Source organism: Silene latifolia, chromosome X (assembly GCF_048544455.1).
Source record: "Silene latifolia isolate original U9 population chromosome X, ASM4854445v1, whole genome shotgun sequence".
Lineage (NCBI taxonomy): Eukaryota > Viridiplantae > Streptophyta > Magnoliopsida > Caryophyllales > Caryophyllaceae > Silene > Silene latifolia.
Genome location: NC_133537.1, coordinates 60,673,923 through 60,689,930, shown reverse-complemented (window position 1 = coordinate 60,689,930; position 16,008 = coordinate 60,673,923). Strand labels below are relative to the sequence as shown.

General features: G+C 37.2%; 2 protein-coding genes and 1 non-coding gene across 3 annotated transcripts; 1 reads left to right on the top strand and 2 right to left on the bottom strand.

Annotated features, from left to right (window-relative positions):
- The first annotated feature begins 3,810 nt into the window (after nt 1-3,810).
- On the top strand, nt 3,811-3,917 carry LOC141625206 (small nucleolar RNA R71). The gene has a single exon (XR_012534999.1). It is a non-coding gene; the product is annotated as a small nucleolar RNA R71 (small nucleolar RNA).
- Nucleotides 3,918-6,044: 2,127 nt separating this feature from the next.
- Nucleotides 6,045-7,467, bottom strand: LOC141617444 (protein FAR1-RELATED SEQUENCE 9-like). The gene is made up of 2 exons (XM_074434642.1): nt 7,248-7,467; nt 6,045-6,202 (listed from the first exon to the last, which is right to left on the bottom strand). The coding sequence occupies exons 1-2, from the start codon at nt 7,465-7,467 to the stop codon at nt 6,045-6,047; spliced, it is 378 nt and encodes a 125-aa protein (XP_074290743.1).
- A 105-nt stretch (nt 7,468-7,572) lies between these two features.
- Nucleotides 7,573-10,080, bottom strand: LOC141617443 (protein FAR1-RELATED SEQUENCE 7-like). The gene is made up of 4 exons (XM_074434640.1): nt 10,071-10,080; nt 8,667-8,965; nt 7,692-8,396; nt 7,573-7,629 (listed from the first exon to the last, which is right to left on the bottom strand). Exons 1-4 carry the CDS (start codon nt 10,078-10,080, stop codon nt 7,573-7,575), a joined length of 1,071 nt encoding a protein of 356 aa, XP_074290741.1.
- Nucleotides 10,081-16,008: the final 5,928 nt, after the last annotated feature.

Here is a 16,008-nt window from a genome sequence, read left to right as displayed (position 1 = left end):
ACGAACTAGACTCCATCCTGTAACAAGGGTAGGGGGCATGATAAGAAAAATGGCGTCCAAAAGTGGCTTAGACAGAAGGAAAAGCCAGCAGAAAACATCATGTAAATCCCCTAACAGTCGAAAATTTCGACTTACAGTATACAATTTCCAACAATTCCTCAAAAATTTCGAATTACAGCGTGTAAACAACGGTAGGGAATGGGATAGCAGGTAATGACATCAACAATTAACAACAACTGAAGTTAATGAAATCATGGCAGCAAATGAACCCGTCTAACAGTCGAAAAATTCAACTTCAGCCTCAAAATTTCCCAAATTCCTCAGAAATTTCGAATCACAACACGTAAATGGCGATAGGGCTAAGATAGCTAGCAACAACAGTGACAACTTAAGCACAATGGAGTTAACTAGGCTAATGGCAGCATCAAGAAACATAATGACAATTGAAAATTTCGACTGTCCAGAACCCTTATCGCAAAAATCGTATGAAATTCGAATTAATCATGCAACATTCATTGTGGAAGTGGGATTGATCATCAAGCAAGATAGACAAGGGCAAGAAAAGGCAATTAAAGTCGAAAAATTCGACTAAACCCAATTTTCGAACCCTAATTCCTAAATTCCTCATAAAAATTCGAAAAAACGAAATTAAAATGCAATGAGGAAGTAGAAATCACTTACTTGATGGTAATAGACCTACAATATGCAATTAATCTTCAAGAAAGAAGCAAAAGCAAGCGATTTTTCGAGCTCAAAACCGCAAACCCTAAATCCTCTTTAAAACCGTGTAAATGAGCACGAAACAAGGGGAAAATATGGGGCTTTGAAAGATTAACAAGCAAGAAACAGATTGTAGGTGGCGGATTTGGAGATTGGGCAAGAAAAAGTGAGGATTTGGGGATGAATAGGTCGCAAAAAGGGAAGTGTTAGACGAAAATTAGGGACAAAATGAAATTAGAACAAAACTTAAGAGTTTAAGGCAAAACTCCCCGTCTCCTGTGCATTTTCACTCGATCGAGTGGTTTTAAACCACTCGATCGAACACTGTGCTGATCCATCTTACTCGATCGAGTATATTTCTACTCGATCGAGAACTCCCATTTATTGCTTCACTCGATCGACTGGAAAAAACACTCGGTCGATTAATTTTTCACTCGATCGAGTACAAAAAGTACTCAATCGAGCTCTTTTCTCGCGTAAGCTCTTGAATTTCATCTATTCTTCCCTTGGAATGCGTAAAACTTCCCCAAACCTGCATAAAAACACGTGCAAAAGTATCCCAACATAACAAATACGCATATAAACAGTCTATAGTCTTAATTCTACGCTAAAAACAGTCTATAAACTAATTGTCCTAATAAAAGCAATAAAACAAATTCAGCGGAAATTCAAAAATTATCTATTACAAGGTGTTACACGGGACATTTCCCCGCTCAATTCCCAATGCAATTCAGTAGCCCCTTAAAGCGCTCCTGACTGGAGGACGTCATCTCGGCAACGTTGACTGTCCTCTTCAACTTCCATGAGCATGAATTATCATTTGAAACGGTAGGAGGGGAGTAGTTCACATCCACATAAGCGCGAACCTTCCTCGTCCTTGCTCCTCTATCACAGGCTGTAGCATCTTCATCTCCAATTTGATTGACCGTAATTGCACCATGTCCCTTGACAGCTCCTTCATTGCTTTCATCTGTACCTGCAGCTAGGAAAACAGACGAACTTTCCTCCTTTTTGCTCTCAGTCTGAGGCGGAGGGGTAACAAATGCAGCACAATACTCCAAATTTTCATCTGGAGTGTTAATAATAGGGTCAGTAGAAGAGAGAGCATTGCAAGGCTGAGCTTGCATGGGAGCCCTCCGGGACTTAGACTGATGAAAAATCAGCTCTTCGTCCCCTACCTGAAAGGTCAAAGTCTTCCCCCCGACGTCTATTACTGCACGGGCAGTAGACAAAAATGGTCTCCCTAAAATAATAGGGGTGTGTGCATCTTCGGGGATGTCTAAGATAACAAAATCAACGGGAATAAAGAACCTCCCGATCCTCACAGGTACGTCTTCTACTATACCTAGTGGCCGTGATATACTACGGTCGGCCATCTGGACTGTCATGTTGGTGCAACTCAGCTTTGTCAAACCAAGTCTCTTAGCCAGAGACAACGGTAAGACACTCACGCTAGCACCTAGATCGCATAGCGCGTTATCAATCAAAAGGGTACCGATATGACACGGAATTGAAAAACTACCCCGGTCTGACTGCTTAGGAGGTAGCTTATTTTGAAATAGGGATGACCCCACCTCAGTCAAAGCTACGGTCTCACTATCACTAATATTCCTCTTACGCGATAAAATTTCTTTCATATGCTTAAGATAAGAGGGTACCTTTGTCAGCAACTCGATAAACGGCACAGTGACTTCCAAGCTTTTCAGAAGTTCAACAAATTTGCCGAATTGTTGATTGGCCTTTGAATTCTGCAGACGCCTCGGGAAGGGAACCGTGATAGGTATCTCGAGTCCCTTGTTTCTCTCTTCCAATGTGTCTTCCGGAGCAAGTTCTGTATCCTTTGGACGCTTCTTACCTCTTGAACGGGGTCTTTCCGGTGATTTATCGCTTAAACGAGCACTAGCAGGCTCTCGAATAAGCTTTCCGTCATCAAAACTACTCGATCGACCAATATACCCATTCGATCGAGTAGAATCTTCAATAATATCACTCGATCGAGTGGAATTTTCACTCGATTGAGCAACTTCATTTTGCTCTTTACTCGATCGAGTAGAAAAACTACTCGATCGAGCAATCTGCTCTTCCTGTTCACTCGATCGAGTGGAAAAACCACTCGATCGAGCACTTTCTTCACCAAATCTGCTCGATCGACCACCTGAAATCAGTCGATCGAGCACTTGCTTTGCCGTGAGCTCACTTTCTTCGACAGAACACTGTTCATCATCGATTCTGACTCTCCTCCTCGGGTCTGATTTTTGTATTTCCGGTCCCTCATAAGAATGACCGCTTCTCAGATTTATCAAGTTTACCGTCTCGTGTGGATTCTTCTCATTTTGAGTCGGTAATTGACCCTGCTTTCTTGAGGATTGATTCATGGCTAGTTGGGCAACTTGAGTTTCAAGTGCCTTTATGGATGCATCTTTCTGTTGATCACTCAGCTGAAACTGCTTTGTAAAAGCTTGCAACATAGACTTAAGCTCACCAATTTCACTCACCCTACCGGAAGAGGATGCACCATGGTTAGGAGGAGCAAAGGAAGGAGGCTTCTGAAAACCTTGTTGATTCTTATGTGGAGGAACATAAGGCTGCTGTTGGTGCGGAGGAGGAGTAGGATTAAGCACATTTTGACTAGTCCACCTCAAATTGGGATGGACTGCCCCTTGATTATTGTAATAGGAACCTCCCCCTTGCCTATATTGCTGAAAGGCAAGGACTTGTTCCTTCTCTACAAGACAGCCAACAGCAGTGTGGCCATCATTACTCCCACATCTCTCACATGAAACGGTCTCTCCTCTAGTAAGAACATGGACCGTCTGAGGCTCCCCAGCAGCTTGTAACTCCAACTTGTCAAATCTAGCATTCATGGTCTCCAGCTGAGCCAAAACCTGCTTATCAACTGCATGAACTGTTCTAATCCCATCCCTCGGGTTACCATACTCAGCACTGTGATTAGCCATCTCTTCAATAAGAGACCATCCCTTATCGTCATCTGTATTCTCCTGAAATCTTCCACTAGATGCCGCATCAAGTATGGCTCTTTGATGGTCATACAACCCATTGTAGAACTGATTAGCTAGAAACCATGGGTCAAAACCATGGTGAGGGATAGACCTCACCAACTTCTTGAATCGCGACCATGCCTCATAGAAACTTTCATCGGGAGCCTGTCTGAAACTTGTAATCTTGGCCCTCAGCAGATTGGTGCGTTGTGGAGGGAAGTATCTCTTGTAAAATGCAAGAGCAAGAGACTCCCAATCAGAACCCCAAAGAAATTGTGCGGTCAGGTCGATCGCCACTCCCTGGCTGAATCAGCTAAAGAGAAAGGAAATAGAACTTCCTTAATCTTGTCCTGAGTTACCCCCTTAGTGGCGGGGATAGTAGAACAGTAATCGGTAAAGGTCTCCATATGCTTCCTCGGATCCTCACCTGCCACACCTCTATAGATATTCCTCTCCACCAGATTGATATAAGAAGGACGGATGTTGAATGTATTCCCATCATCAGTCTGGAGATTGAAACCCTTCGGAATAGAGGACGCTTTAGGCACTAAATGACTGGAAAGCTTAGGCATCTTTACTGTAGAAATCGGTCTGTCTTTGAAAAGAGAGTGATGTAGCTCTCGCTCGAAAGTACTCAAGTATTCCTTTCGTGATTTCCTTTGCAGACGGAGTCTATGCCTAAATAATCTCTCTGGCTCTGAATCAGCTGAAACTAATTCAAACCTGTCTGACCTGGGCATAAACAACACTGAAAGAAAATAATAAGAACGGCCTCAAGGAATAGAAATTCCCTGAGACGGATAAAATAAACTTTAACGAAAACAAATAGGGCAATTGCCTCTCCGGCAACGGCGCCAAAATTTGACACGTCTGTCGTGTACCTGTCAAAAATAAACTAACTAAACTAACTATATAGCTAGGGAAGTCAGGTCGATCTCCACAGGGAGGCAAGATATTTGTAGTAGTCCGTCTATTTGGTCACAAATGGGGGGTTGTTTGATTTGTTATCTAAACTACGAGTTTTGAAGGAAAGAGAAATAAGGCAAGATTAATAAAAGTAGAGAAATAAGGATAAAACTATCAGATAGAGAGAGACATGTCAGGATTTCGGTTCACTACGGTAGTCCAGTGACTCAGCTGTAAATGACTCAGACGAATTAATGTAAGACGGATGTTGAAAGGTCCTTTCGGTCCACTTTCTATCCTAAAACACCACTAACTTAACTTTCATTCTCGTCAGGGTAGTCTACTGTTCATAGCAGGCCTATTTAGTCCAATCTTTCGATCTAGGATTAATTTTAGCCAGATTAAAGGTTAATGTGCACTCAACTAAGTCGAATAAATACAATTAAATTTCTATGGTGACAGAGTCTTGTAATTAATTCATCTGTTTCATCTACTACATCGTCACTTTCCTACCGCAGATCCCCTAATCCCAACATGAAAGGGGTTTAGCTACTCATGTCGCTAATTAAACTAACAATGAGATAATATTCCAAAGAAAGAAACATAATGAAATAACAATTAAAAAGCATAAAAGAGAATTAGGGTAAAAGAATAAATGCAATGAAATGAAGAATTAGAGCGAACAAAAGATTAATTATTATAAAGAGAAGAGAAAAGAATTACAATCAAGCGAATTCCAGCGTAAAGAACAAAATCCGAGCAAAAGCAATCCCAAGAATAAGGTTACAGTGAAGAAGAATGGTTTACGTAGTAAAGTTTGATTAAAAAACTAAGTAGTAAGTAAATCTGATACTAATAACCTAACTAATGTAGGTTTAAATAGGAAGAGTAAATAAGTTTTGCGGAATTAAAACATAACACGGGCTAATTAAAGCCCATAATCAGCGAAACCACTCGATCGAGTGGATTAAAACCACTCGATTGAGCAAACACCTCAGCAAATCTACTCGATCGAGTAGAAAGTTACTCGATCGAGTAACTGGTCTTTCTGCAAGCTAAGGATCGAGGTGAAAACCACTCGATCGACCACCCTGGGACGTGAAAACCACTCGATCGAGTGGTAGAACTGCTCGATCGAGTACTTTGACTTCATTTTAGCTCAAGTCCACGCCTAAATGCCTCGTAATCCGTGCCATGACGCTTCCAAATGTAGTATCTCACTTTGAAAAATCCCGTCTCCTCTAAATGCATGCAAAAAGGACGAAAAAGAGTACGATTCCACTACTTTCGCGTTCATTTCTACAAAATGGACAAAACGAACCAAAGTCGCCAATTCGGGGTAAAATAATATAAAACAGTAAAAAAATGCACAGAAATACGTGCTGAAATAGGCTAAAAAGACTATATAAAAAGCACGTATCACTCTTTCATCCATCTATTTACAACATAATCTTCTGGTATAGTCTTTATCCCACTTGCTGAAAAAATCCATATTATATGGCGGCATAGGATTCCGGTTCTTTCAAACATCGTACAACTGCAGCTTGCTTTACGTGTACCTGTGTCATCAGATAAAGCTATCATGTAAGCGTGAACGTTAAAAATAGTGTCACTGATGTAAAGTGTAAATGTCAAGAATTGTAAAGTGTAAATGTTAAGTTATTAGAAGTGTAAATGCAAACTAATTAGAAGTGTAAATGATATGAACTGTAAAGTGTAAATGTTAAGGTATTAGAAGTGTAAATGTTAAGTTATAGGGATTTAAATGTGTAAATGTCATATGATGTAAAGTGTAAATGTCATGAAATGTAGTGTAAATGTCATTAAGTGGAAAAGTGTAAATGTTAAGGTATAGGAAGTGTAAATGTCATATGATGTAAAGTGTAAATGTCAAGAATTGTAAAGTGTAAATGTTAAGTTATTAGAAGTGTAAATGTAAACTAATTAGAAGTGGAAATGTTAACTTATAGAGATTTAAATGAGATAAAAACAGAAAGTGTAAATGTCATATGATGTAAAGTGTAAATGTCATGAATTGTAAAGTGTAAATGCTAAGTAAGTAGAAGTGTAAATGTAAACTAATAGGAAGTGTAAATGATATGAACTGTAAAGTGGAAAAGTGTAAATGTTAAGGTATTAGAAGTGTAAATGTTAAGTTATAAGGATTTAAATGTGTAAATGTCATATGATGTAAAGTGTAAATGTCATGAAATGTAGTGTAAATGTCATTAAGTGGAAAAGTGTAAATGTTAAGGTATAGGAAGTGTAAATGTCATATGATGTAAAGTGTAAATGTCATCAATTGTAAAGTGTAAATGTTAAGTTATTAGAAGTGTAAATGTAAACTAATAGGAAGTGTAAATGTCATGAACTGTAAAGTGGAAAAGTGTAAATGTTAAGGTATAGGAAGTGTAAATGTCATATGATGTAAAGTGTAAATGTCATAAATTGTAAAGTGTAAATGTTAAGTTATTAGAAGTGTAAATGTAAACTAATAGGAAGTGTAAATGTCATGAACTGTAATGTGTAAATGTTAAGTTATTAGAAGTGTAAAGGTTAAGTTATAGGAATTTAAATGAGATAAAAACAGAAAGTGTAAATGTCATAGGAAGTGTAAACTACCTGGACTGTATGCAACTTCAAAATTCTTCTTTCTGGATGAATCTTTGACAGTAGTTACCTCTAGCTCGCCTCTCTCAGTGAAACCTCCTGTTCTGCATGTATCAATTGAGAAGATGGCTTCTTGTTTGAATTTGTGGAAAGCTGAATAGGTGTACACCTTTGCAGCATGAATCTCTAATGCCAGATGTGTTGACGCCGTTGCGGACGAGTGCTTATCCATGTTGTCAAGTCTTCGCTTGTATGTCTTTGTTGGTCCATAGCGCTCTCAAAACGCAACCAAAACTCAACCAATGTTCCTGACTTGTGCTCAAACCTCTTGAAAAGGCTATTTTCGCTCTCTGATCTTTGAGTTGTCCTCATAATCGACGCCATCCTCAAGTCTCTGCAATGCACCATCACCCACTGTCCCCTTATAGCATATGTATCTGCAAACCAATCATTTACGCGAACACCATGATCTGCAATTATTTGCTCCCAGATACAATCAAATTCTTCTGCCTCAAGCTCATCGTCCCATATAATGTCATTAATTTTACACATGAACTCATTATAATCACTCCTCGAGACGCCAAACTTACTGGGCATTTTGTTCATTATATGCCACATACAGAACCGATGGCGCGCTGTCTTGAAAACAAGAGGGACGGATTTGATAATACCTGGGTCATGATCTGTAATTATGAACTCGGGTTCCTTACCCTCCATTGCTTGTAAAACCCGGCTGAAAACCCAATTAAATGACTCATAATCTTCCCTTGAAATTAGAGCCCCACAAAACGTCACAAATCGTTTATGGTGGTCAACACTTGTGAATGGTGTGAATACCATAGAATACTTATTGGTGGAGTAAGTTGGGTCGAATGACACCGCATCACCAAAAATTTTGTAATTATCTCGGGCGGTACCGTCCGCCCATATGGCCCTACGTAGGCTGTCATCATCGTCAAGGTCATAGTCAAAGTAGAAACCTATTCTTGTTTCAGTCATTTCCTTGAAATGGTCAACAAACAACTGACCATCCCGTTCGTGAAGGAAACACTTAACATCCCTATGGAAGTTCTTAAAATCATTTAAGCTTGCTCCAATGTTTTCGTATCCATTCACTTGTTCTTTGCAGATTCTGTATGTTTTTGTTGCTCCTATCTTCAACTGCCAATCAATCATCAACAGATACGTCATATAAATATAACATGAATGGAATTATTTATTTAGTATAGAGAGTGATTATGTATTACAAACCCTTGAGTTCGAAACGATTATCATCTTGTGATAATCTGTTATGTTACGCGACAATTTCTGGAACTCTCTGTCCTTAAGTGAGATAAGCTCGTGATTGTGAGCCTCGTGGAACCTGTCAATTAATAAAAGACCATTCTTCATATATAGTCATATCCTCGCTTTACACCCCACTCTAGTGACCCTGAATATCCTCTGTGACTTCTCCCCAACCAGTCCGTCATCCTGATCTTTACTGGGCTTCTTGTGAGCGAAACCTTCTCGATTGCAGACGACGAGCTTTGACTTGATCTCACCGCCACGCCATTTTTTTGTTGTGTACCTACGTACATCAAACCCACAAGCAATGGCGTATATCTTATAAAAAGTCACCGCATCCTCAACTCCCCCAAACTCCTGGCCGATGTACGGTGTAAACCTTTTCTCGACCTCCCTACACAGCTCCTGCCTGTCAGGTTGAACTCCATTCTGTTTTAGCAAGTCTGTAAATGTGCACAGAGTGTAAGTATAAATGTAAAGTGAATGTTCCATAAATGTAAATATTCCAAACGTGTAAATGTGCAAATTATGATGTTCCAAAAGTGTAAGTGTAAATGTAAACATCCAAAAGTGTAAGTGTAAATGTCAGCAGAAACGAAGTGTAAATGTGCTTTTCTGAAAGTGTAAATGTCGACAAAAGTGTAAATGTCAGCAGAAATGCAGTCTAAATGTGATGCTTTAAAAGTGTAAATGTCAACAAAAAGTGTAAATGTGTAAATTATGATGTCCCAAAAGTGTAAGTGTAAATGTAAACATCCAAAAGTGTAATTGTAAATGTCAGCAGAAACGAAGTGTAAATGTGTTGTTCTGAAAGTGTAAATGTCAGCAGAAATGCAGTGTAAATGTGATGCTTTAAAAGTGTAAATGTGAACAAATAAAGTGTAAATGTTTTCAGAATTCTAACACAAATTAAAACTATAATATTAGCAATTAAAAGGTGACTATAACAATTAATGTAAATGTAAAACTATAGCAAAAAGAGTAAACATCCAAATGTGTAGCAGAAACGAATTGTAAATGTGATTGTCTGAAAGTGTAAATGTCAACAAAAGTGTAAAAGTACACCAAAAGTGTAAATGTGAGCAGGAATGCAGTATAAATGTGATGCTTTAAAAGTGAAAATGTCAACAAAAGTGTAAATGTTGTCAGAATGCTAACTCACATAAAAAAATATAACAATAAAAATCCAACGGTGACTATAACAATTAAAAAGTGTAAATGTAAAAGTACAGTAAAAGTGTAAATGTGAGCAGGAATGCAGTGTAAATGTGATGCTTTAAAAGTGTAAATGTCAACAAAAGTGTAAATGTTGTCAGAATGCTAACTCACATAAAAAATATAACAATAAAAAGTGTAAATGTAAATCTAGCATGAAGATTTACTTCTAACAATAGTGTAAATGTTGTCAGAATGCGTTCATGCTACTCAAAACTCAAATTCATGAAAACCCAGCATGAAGATTTACTTCTAACAATAATAAAAACAAGAATGAACAAATAATAAAAACAAGAATGAACAAATTCGATGACATGCAAAATTTATCATTACCTTCATCCATCCTATTCAACTGAAAATATTAAAACGTGACTGAAAACAATGTATAAAATGAAGAAATACCATTGATGACATCTATTATTTGCATGTTTACGCTGATTTGGAGGATTTAGAGAGAAATTTAGCTTCGTTTTCAGATGAAAGAACTCAGTTTTAGAGAGAAGAAAGAAAGAATAAAGTTGGAATAAGTGTGTTAAGGAAGGAAGAATGTGGGGAGTGTAAACATAGTACAAAGGATATCTCCTTTTGTCCGCAGGAAATGATCATTGGTAAGGACAATTTGCAGGAAATGTTGTCCTCTTTCATAGCCAAGCTTTTCCCTTTTTTTGGCCTATATTTTGTAAAAAAATCTCCACCATAGATGTTGTCAATCTAAGGGTCCTTATAAGGACTTAAGGACTCAAATGAGGTAAGGGACTCATTAGATCTTCTCTCTCTCTCTCTCTCTCTCTCTCTCTCTCTCTCTCTCTCTCTCTCTCTCTCTCTCTCTCTCTCTCTCTATATATATATATATATATATATATATATATATATATATATATATATATATATATAGAGTAAGGATCAAGTGAGTCCACCTTAAGTCATTAAGTCCATAAGTCCCATTTAGAGCCCTTAGATTGTGAGGATGAATGACTAAGATTACACCAAAAAGCAACTTATAACATTATAATAATATGTAGACTATTTGCCTCTCTCCTTAGGGTGATAGACTTACTGTTTACATTCTGCATGTATGTTCCTCCATCAGTCACTTGCACGTTATTCAACTTCCCTCCACTATCTCATACAACTCCTCTCATAATTTCAAAAAACCGTCCTTCCTTATTCCTGTCTTTCATCTCACATTTCTTCATTTCTTTTCTACATATCCTCTTCCTTACCAAATACAACAAATCCATTTTCTTCTCTATATTTTATCGCATTCAAACGCTCGTAGTTCCTATCTTTGTTTCTTTACCTCACTTCGAAGGTAATTCATTGATCATCCTTTATTCTTTTCTTTGTTGTAATTTTTTAAATTTGGAAATTATCCTTGAGTCGTAATTGTTATATTGGGGTTATTTCATTTTTGTATTTTGTTATTTATGAGTTTATGATTTTATTGCGTGTTTAAATTTATGTGATTTTTATTATATTTGATTATCCATAAACATTTTGATTCATTAGCATGTTTGAATTTAATTCTAAGTGGGTAGTGTAAATATTATAGTCTTTGAATTGCTAATTAAATTGATAGTGTAAATCTGAACTGATGGGTAGTGTGAATGTATTTGTTAGGGTTTCAATCGAGCCTGTTTTTGGGGATTGTAAATGTGATGTAATTGGGACTGTGAATGTGAGGACAGCCCAAGTGTAAATGTGAACCAAAAAAAAGTGTAAATGTGAACAAATAGAAAGTGTAAATGTGAATATAGGAGAAGTGTAAATGTGAATAAATAAAGTGTAAATCTGATCCAATTGGAAGTGTAAATGTGAAGATATTCAAAGTGTAAATGTGAGGATAGAGTAAGTGTAAATGTGAACACTAAAACTGTAAATCTGACTAAATTGGAAGTGTAAATGTGAAGATACTGGAAGTGTAAATGTGAGGATAGGAGAAGTGTAAATGTGAACAAAAAAAGTGTAAATCTGTCTAAATTGGAAGTGTAAATGTGAAGATAATGGAAGTGTAAATGTGAGGGTAGGAGAATTGTAAATGTGAACAAATAAAGGGTAAATCTGACTAAATTGGAAGTGTAAATGTGAAGATAGTGGAAATGTAAATGTGAGGATAGGAGAAGTGTAAATGTGAACAAATAAAGTGAAAATCTGACTAAATTGGAAGTGTAAATGTGAAGATACTGGAAGTGTAAATGTGAATAGTAAAACTGTAAATCTGACTAAATTGGAAGTGTAAATGTAAAGATAATGGAAGTGTAAATGTGAGGGTAGGAGAATTGTAAATGTGAACACATAAAGGGTAAATCTGACTAAATTGGAAGTGTAAATGTGAAGATAATGGAAGTGTAAATGTGAGTGTAGGAGAAGTGTAAATGTGAACAAATAAAGGGTAAATCTGACTAAATTGGAAGTGTAAATGTGAAGATACTGGAAGTGTAAATGTGAGGATAGGAGAAGTGTAAATGTGAACAAATAAAGCGTAAATCTGACTAAATTGGATGTGTAAATGTGAAGATACTGGAAGTGTAAATGTGAGGATAGAGTAAGTGTAAATGTAAATGTGTAGACTGTTATAGGTTGACTGATATTGTGCATTTCTTATGTACTTTTTTTTCCTGATTCAGATGGTATCTGATGGAGACCTACCAGAAAGCGAAGAACAACCACACGTTACCCCTACTGTTTCCGTTAAGTGTCGCCCCAACAGGCTTCACAAGCTTATTAGTAAGCTTAACATTGCTCAACGAGTCGCTGTACAGAGGATTGGATTTGGGGGGCTGCTTCATCTTAAACTCAGAACTTTCCCGCTTTCACATATTCCTGAATTTCTTGAGGCTTTCAGCGATGGTTCTTATGTTTTCAGGGCGTCGGAGTTGAAGGAGTTTATGGTTATTAAGTATGATGTCTATGACTGTTTCATGTTACCTGTTGGTGAGAGAGAGAGAGATGGAAATAGTACCTACTAGACATATGCCTGGTGCTAAAGATGAAAAATATGTGTGCATAAAACAGCTGTGGCGCAAAACGTTCAAAGTGAAATCAAATTCTGACTCTATTCCTTTAGGAGACGTCTTCAATTATATTGAGTCAGAGCAATTCAAAGATGGAGGGGATGAATTCTGCCGCCTGTTTGTGCTTCTTAGCATTTCATCACTCCTTGCGCCGACATTGAACAACGACATTGAAATCAAACTTTTGAAAGTGGTTGAAGATGTGAGTGCCATACCAGAGCATGACTGGTGCTCGTATGTATTAGAATGTTTAGCTAATCTTGCAGGCTGAGGCTCGCAGCGTGCGATCACATCTGCTTGGTTGTATCCATTTCCTTATGATTACTTATTTTCGCCGTATGATTACCGTGGTAGGAGTTGCCCGATGGCCTTCCACTTATTCAAATTGGGATCCGAAAACTCTATCGAAGAGGTTAAAGGATGAGCTGGACGTGGGTCCATTGGGTCGACTAACTTTGTCGAAGGTGAAGTACCCGCGATGTCAAAACAAGACCCCCGATGAGAAGGACACCGGTAATACGATGTTGGCTATAGTCGGCGCGCCCAAGGCGACATTGGCAAGCCCTACGCCTCTTCTGATTTCAACGTCGGGTACATCACCCGATAAGAAGTTTATTCGATTGAACTCCCCGGTGTTGAAGATGACGATGAGTTGAAAGCTAGGGCTGTAGATGTAAGATTTATGTTATGAATGTTTAATTAAAGGCGTATTTTTTAATATATATATATATATATATATATATATATATATATATATATATATATATATATATATATATATATATATATATATATATATATATATATATATATATATAGAGGAAGGATCAAGTGAGTCCACCTTAAGTCATTAAGTCCATAAGTCCCATTTATAGCCCTTAGATTGTGAGGATGAATGGCTAAGATTACACCAAAAAGCAACTTATAACATTAAAATAATATGTAGACTAATTACCTCTCTCCTTAGGCTATTAGACTTACTGTTCATTCTGCATGTATGTTTCCCCTCAGTCACTTGCACGTTATTCAACTTCCCTCCACTTGATCATACAACCTCCTCATAATTTCAAAAAACCGTCCTTCCTTATTCCTGTCTTTCATTTCACATTTCTTCATTTCTTTTCTATTCCTTACTGTTCCATTCTCTTGCTTACCAAATACAACAAATCCATTTCTTTTCTGTATTCTATCGCATTCAAACCTTTGTAGTTCCTATCTTTGTTTCTTTATCTCAGTTTGAAGGTAATTTATTGATCATCCTTTATTCTTTTCTTTGTTTAAATTTTTTTATTTTGCAATTTATGCTTCAGTCGTAATTGTTTTATTGCGTGTTTCAATTTTATTGTGTGTTTCAATTTCTGTGATTTTATTGTGTGTTTGAGTATTTAATTAAATTCACAGTGTAAATCTGAATTGATGGGTAGTGACAATGTATTTGTTAGGGTTTTAATCGAGCCTGTTTTTGGGGATTGTAAATGTGATGTAATTGGGACTGTGAATGTGAGGACAGCCGAAGTGTAAATGTGAGGATAGGAGAAGTGTAAATGTGAACAATCAGAAAGTGTAAATGTGAGGATAGGAGAAGTGTAAATGTTATCAAATAAAGCGTAAATCTGACTCAATTGGAAGTGTAAATGTGAAGATATTCAAAGTGTAAATGTGATGATAGAGTAAGTGTAAACGTGAACACTAAAACTGTAAATCTGACTAAATTGGAAGTGTAAATGTGAAGATACTGGAAGTGTAAATGTGAGGATAGAGTAAGTGTAAATGTGAATAAATAAAGGGTAAATCTGACTAAAGTGGAAGTGTAAATGTGAAGATAATGAAAGTGTAAATGTGAGTGCAGGAGAAGTGTAAATGTGAATAAATAAAGGGTAAATCTGACTAAATTGGAAGTGTAAATGTGAAGATAGTGGAAGTGTAAATGTGAGGATAGAGTAAGTGTAAATGTGAATAAATAAAGGGTAAATCGACTAAATTGGAAGTGTAAATGTGAAGATACTTTGAAGTGTAAATGTGAGTGTAGGAGAAGTGTAAATGTGAATAAATAAAGGGTAAATCTGACTAAAGTGGAAGTGTAAATGTGAAGATACTGGAAGTGTAAATGTGAGGATAGAGTAAGTGTAAATGTGAACAAATAAAGGGTAAATCTGACTAAAGTGGAAGTGTAAATGTGAAGATAATGAAAGTGTAAATGTGAGTGTAGGAGAAGTGTAAATGTGAATAAATAAAGGGTAAAACTGACTAAAGTGGAAGTGTAAATGTGAAGATACTGGAAGTGTAAATGTGAGGATAGAGTAAGTGTAAATGTGAATAAATAAAGGGTAAATCTGACTAAATTGGAAGTGTAAATGTGAAGATACTGGAAGTGTAAATGTGAGTGTAGGAGAAGTGTAAATGTGAATAAATAAAGGGTAAATCTGACTAAAGTGGAAGTGTAAATGTGAAGATACTGGAAGTGTAAATGTGAGGATAGAGTAAGTGTAAATGTGAACAAATAAAGGGTAAATCTGACTAAAGTGGAAGTGTAAATGTGAAGATAATGAAAGTGTAAATGTGAGTGTAGGAGAAGTGTAAATGTGAATAAATAAAGGGTAAATCTGACTAAAGTGGAAGTGTAAATGTGAAGATACTGGAAGTGTAAATGTGAGGATAGAGTAAGTGTAAATGTAAATGTGTAGACTGTTATAGGTTGACTGATCATCGTGCATTTCTTATGTACTTTTGTTCCCGATTCGATGGTATCGATGGAGAAGTACCCGGAGGTGAACAACAACCGAGGTTACCCCTATCAAGTTTCGTCAAGTGTCGCCCCAACCGGCTTCACAAGCTTATTGGTAAGCTTAACATTGCCCAACGAGCTGCTGTACAGAGGATTGGATTTGGGGGGCTGCTTCATCTTAAACTCAGAAGTTTCCCGCTTTCACATGTTCCTGAATTTCTTGAGGCTTTTAGCGATGGTTCTCATGTTTTCAGGGCGTCGGAGTTGAAGGAGTTTATGGTTACTAAGTACGATGTCTATGACTGTTTCATGTTACCTGTTGGTGAGAGAGAGATGGAAATAGTACCCTCTGACACATGCCTGGTGCTAAAGATGAAAAATATGTGCGCATAAAACAACTCGTGGCGCAAAAGTTCAAAGTGAAATCAAATTCCGATTCTATTCCTTTAGGAGACGTCTTCAATTATATTGAGTCGAGCAATTCAAAGATGGAGGCGATGAATTCTCGCGCACTGTTTGTGCTTCTTAGCAT

Coding starts and splice junctions, on each gene's coding strand:
- LOC141617444 (XM_074434642.1), bottom strand. CDS start 7,467: ATGGATAAGCACTCGTCCGCAACGGCGTCAACACATCTGGCATTAGAG. Junction 6,203..7,247: donor TGAAGTTGCATACAGTCCAG/GTAGTTTACACT, acceptor CTTACATGATAG/CTTTATCTGATGACACAGGT.
- LOC141617443 (XM_074434640.1), bottom strand. Junction 8,397..8,666: donor AGTCACAGAGGATATTCAGG/GTCACTAGAGTG, acceptor ATTGATTGGCAG/TTGAAGATAGGAGCAACAAA. Junction 7,630..7,691: donor TTGCAGATCATGGTGTTCGC/GTAAATGATTGG, acceptor GGTGCATTGCAG/AGACTTGAGGATGGCGTCGA.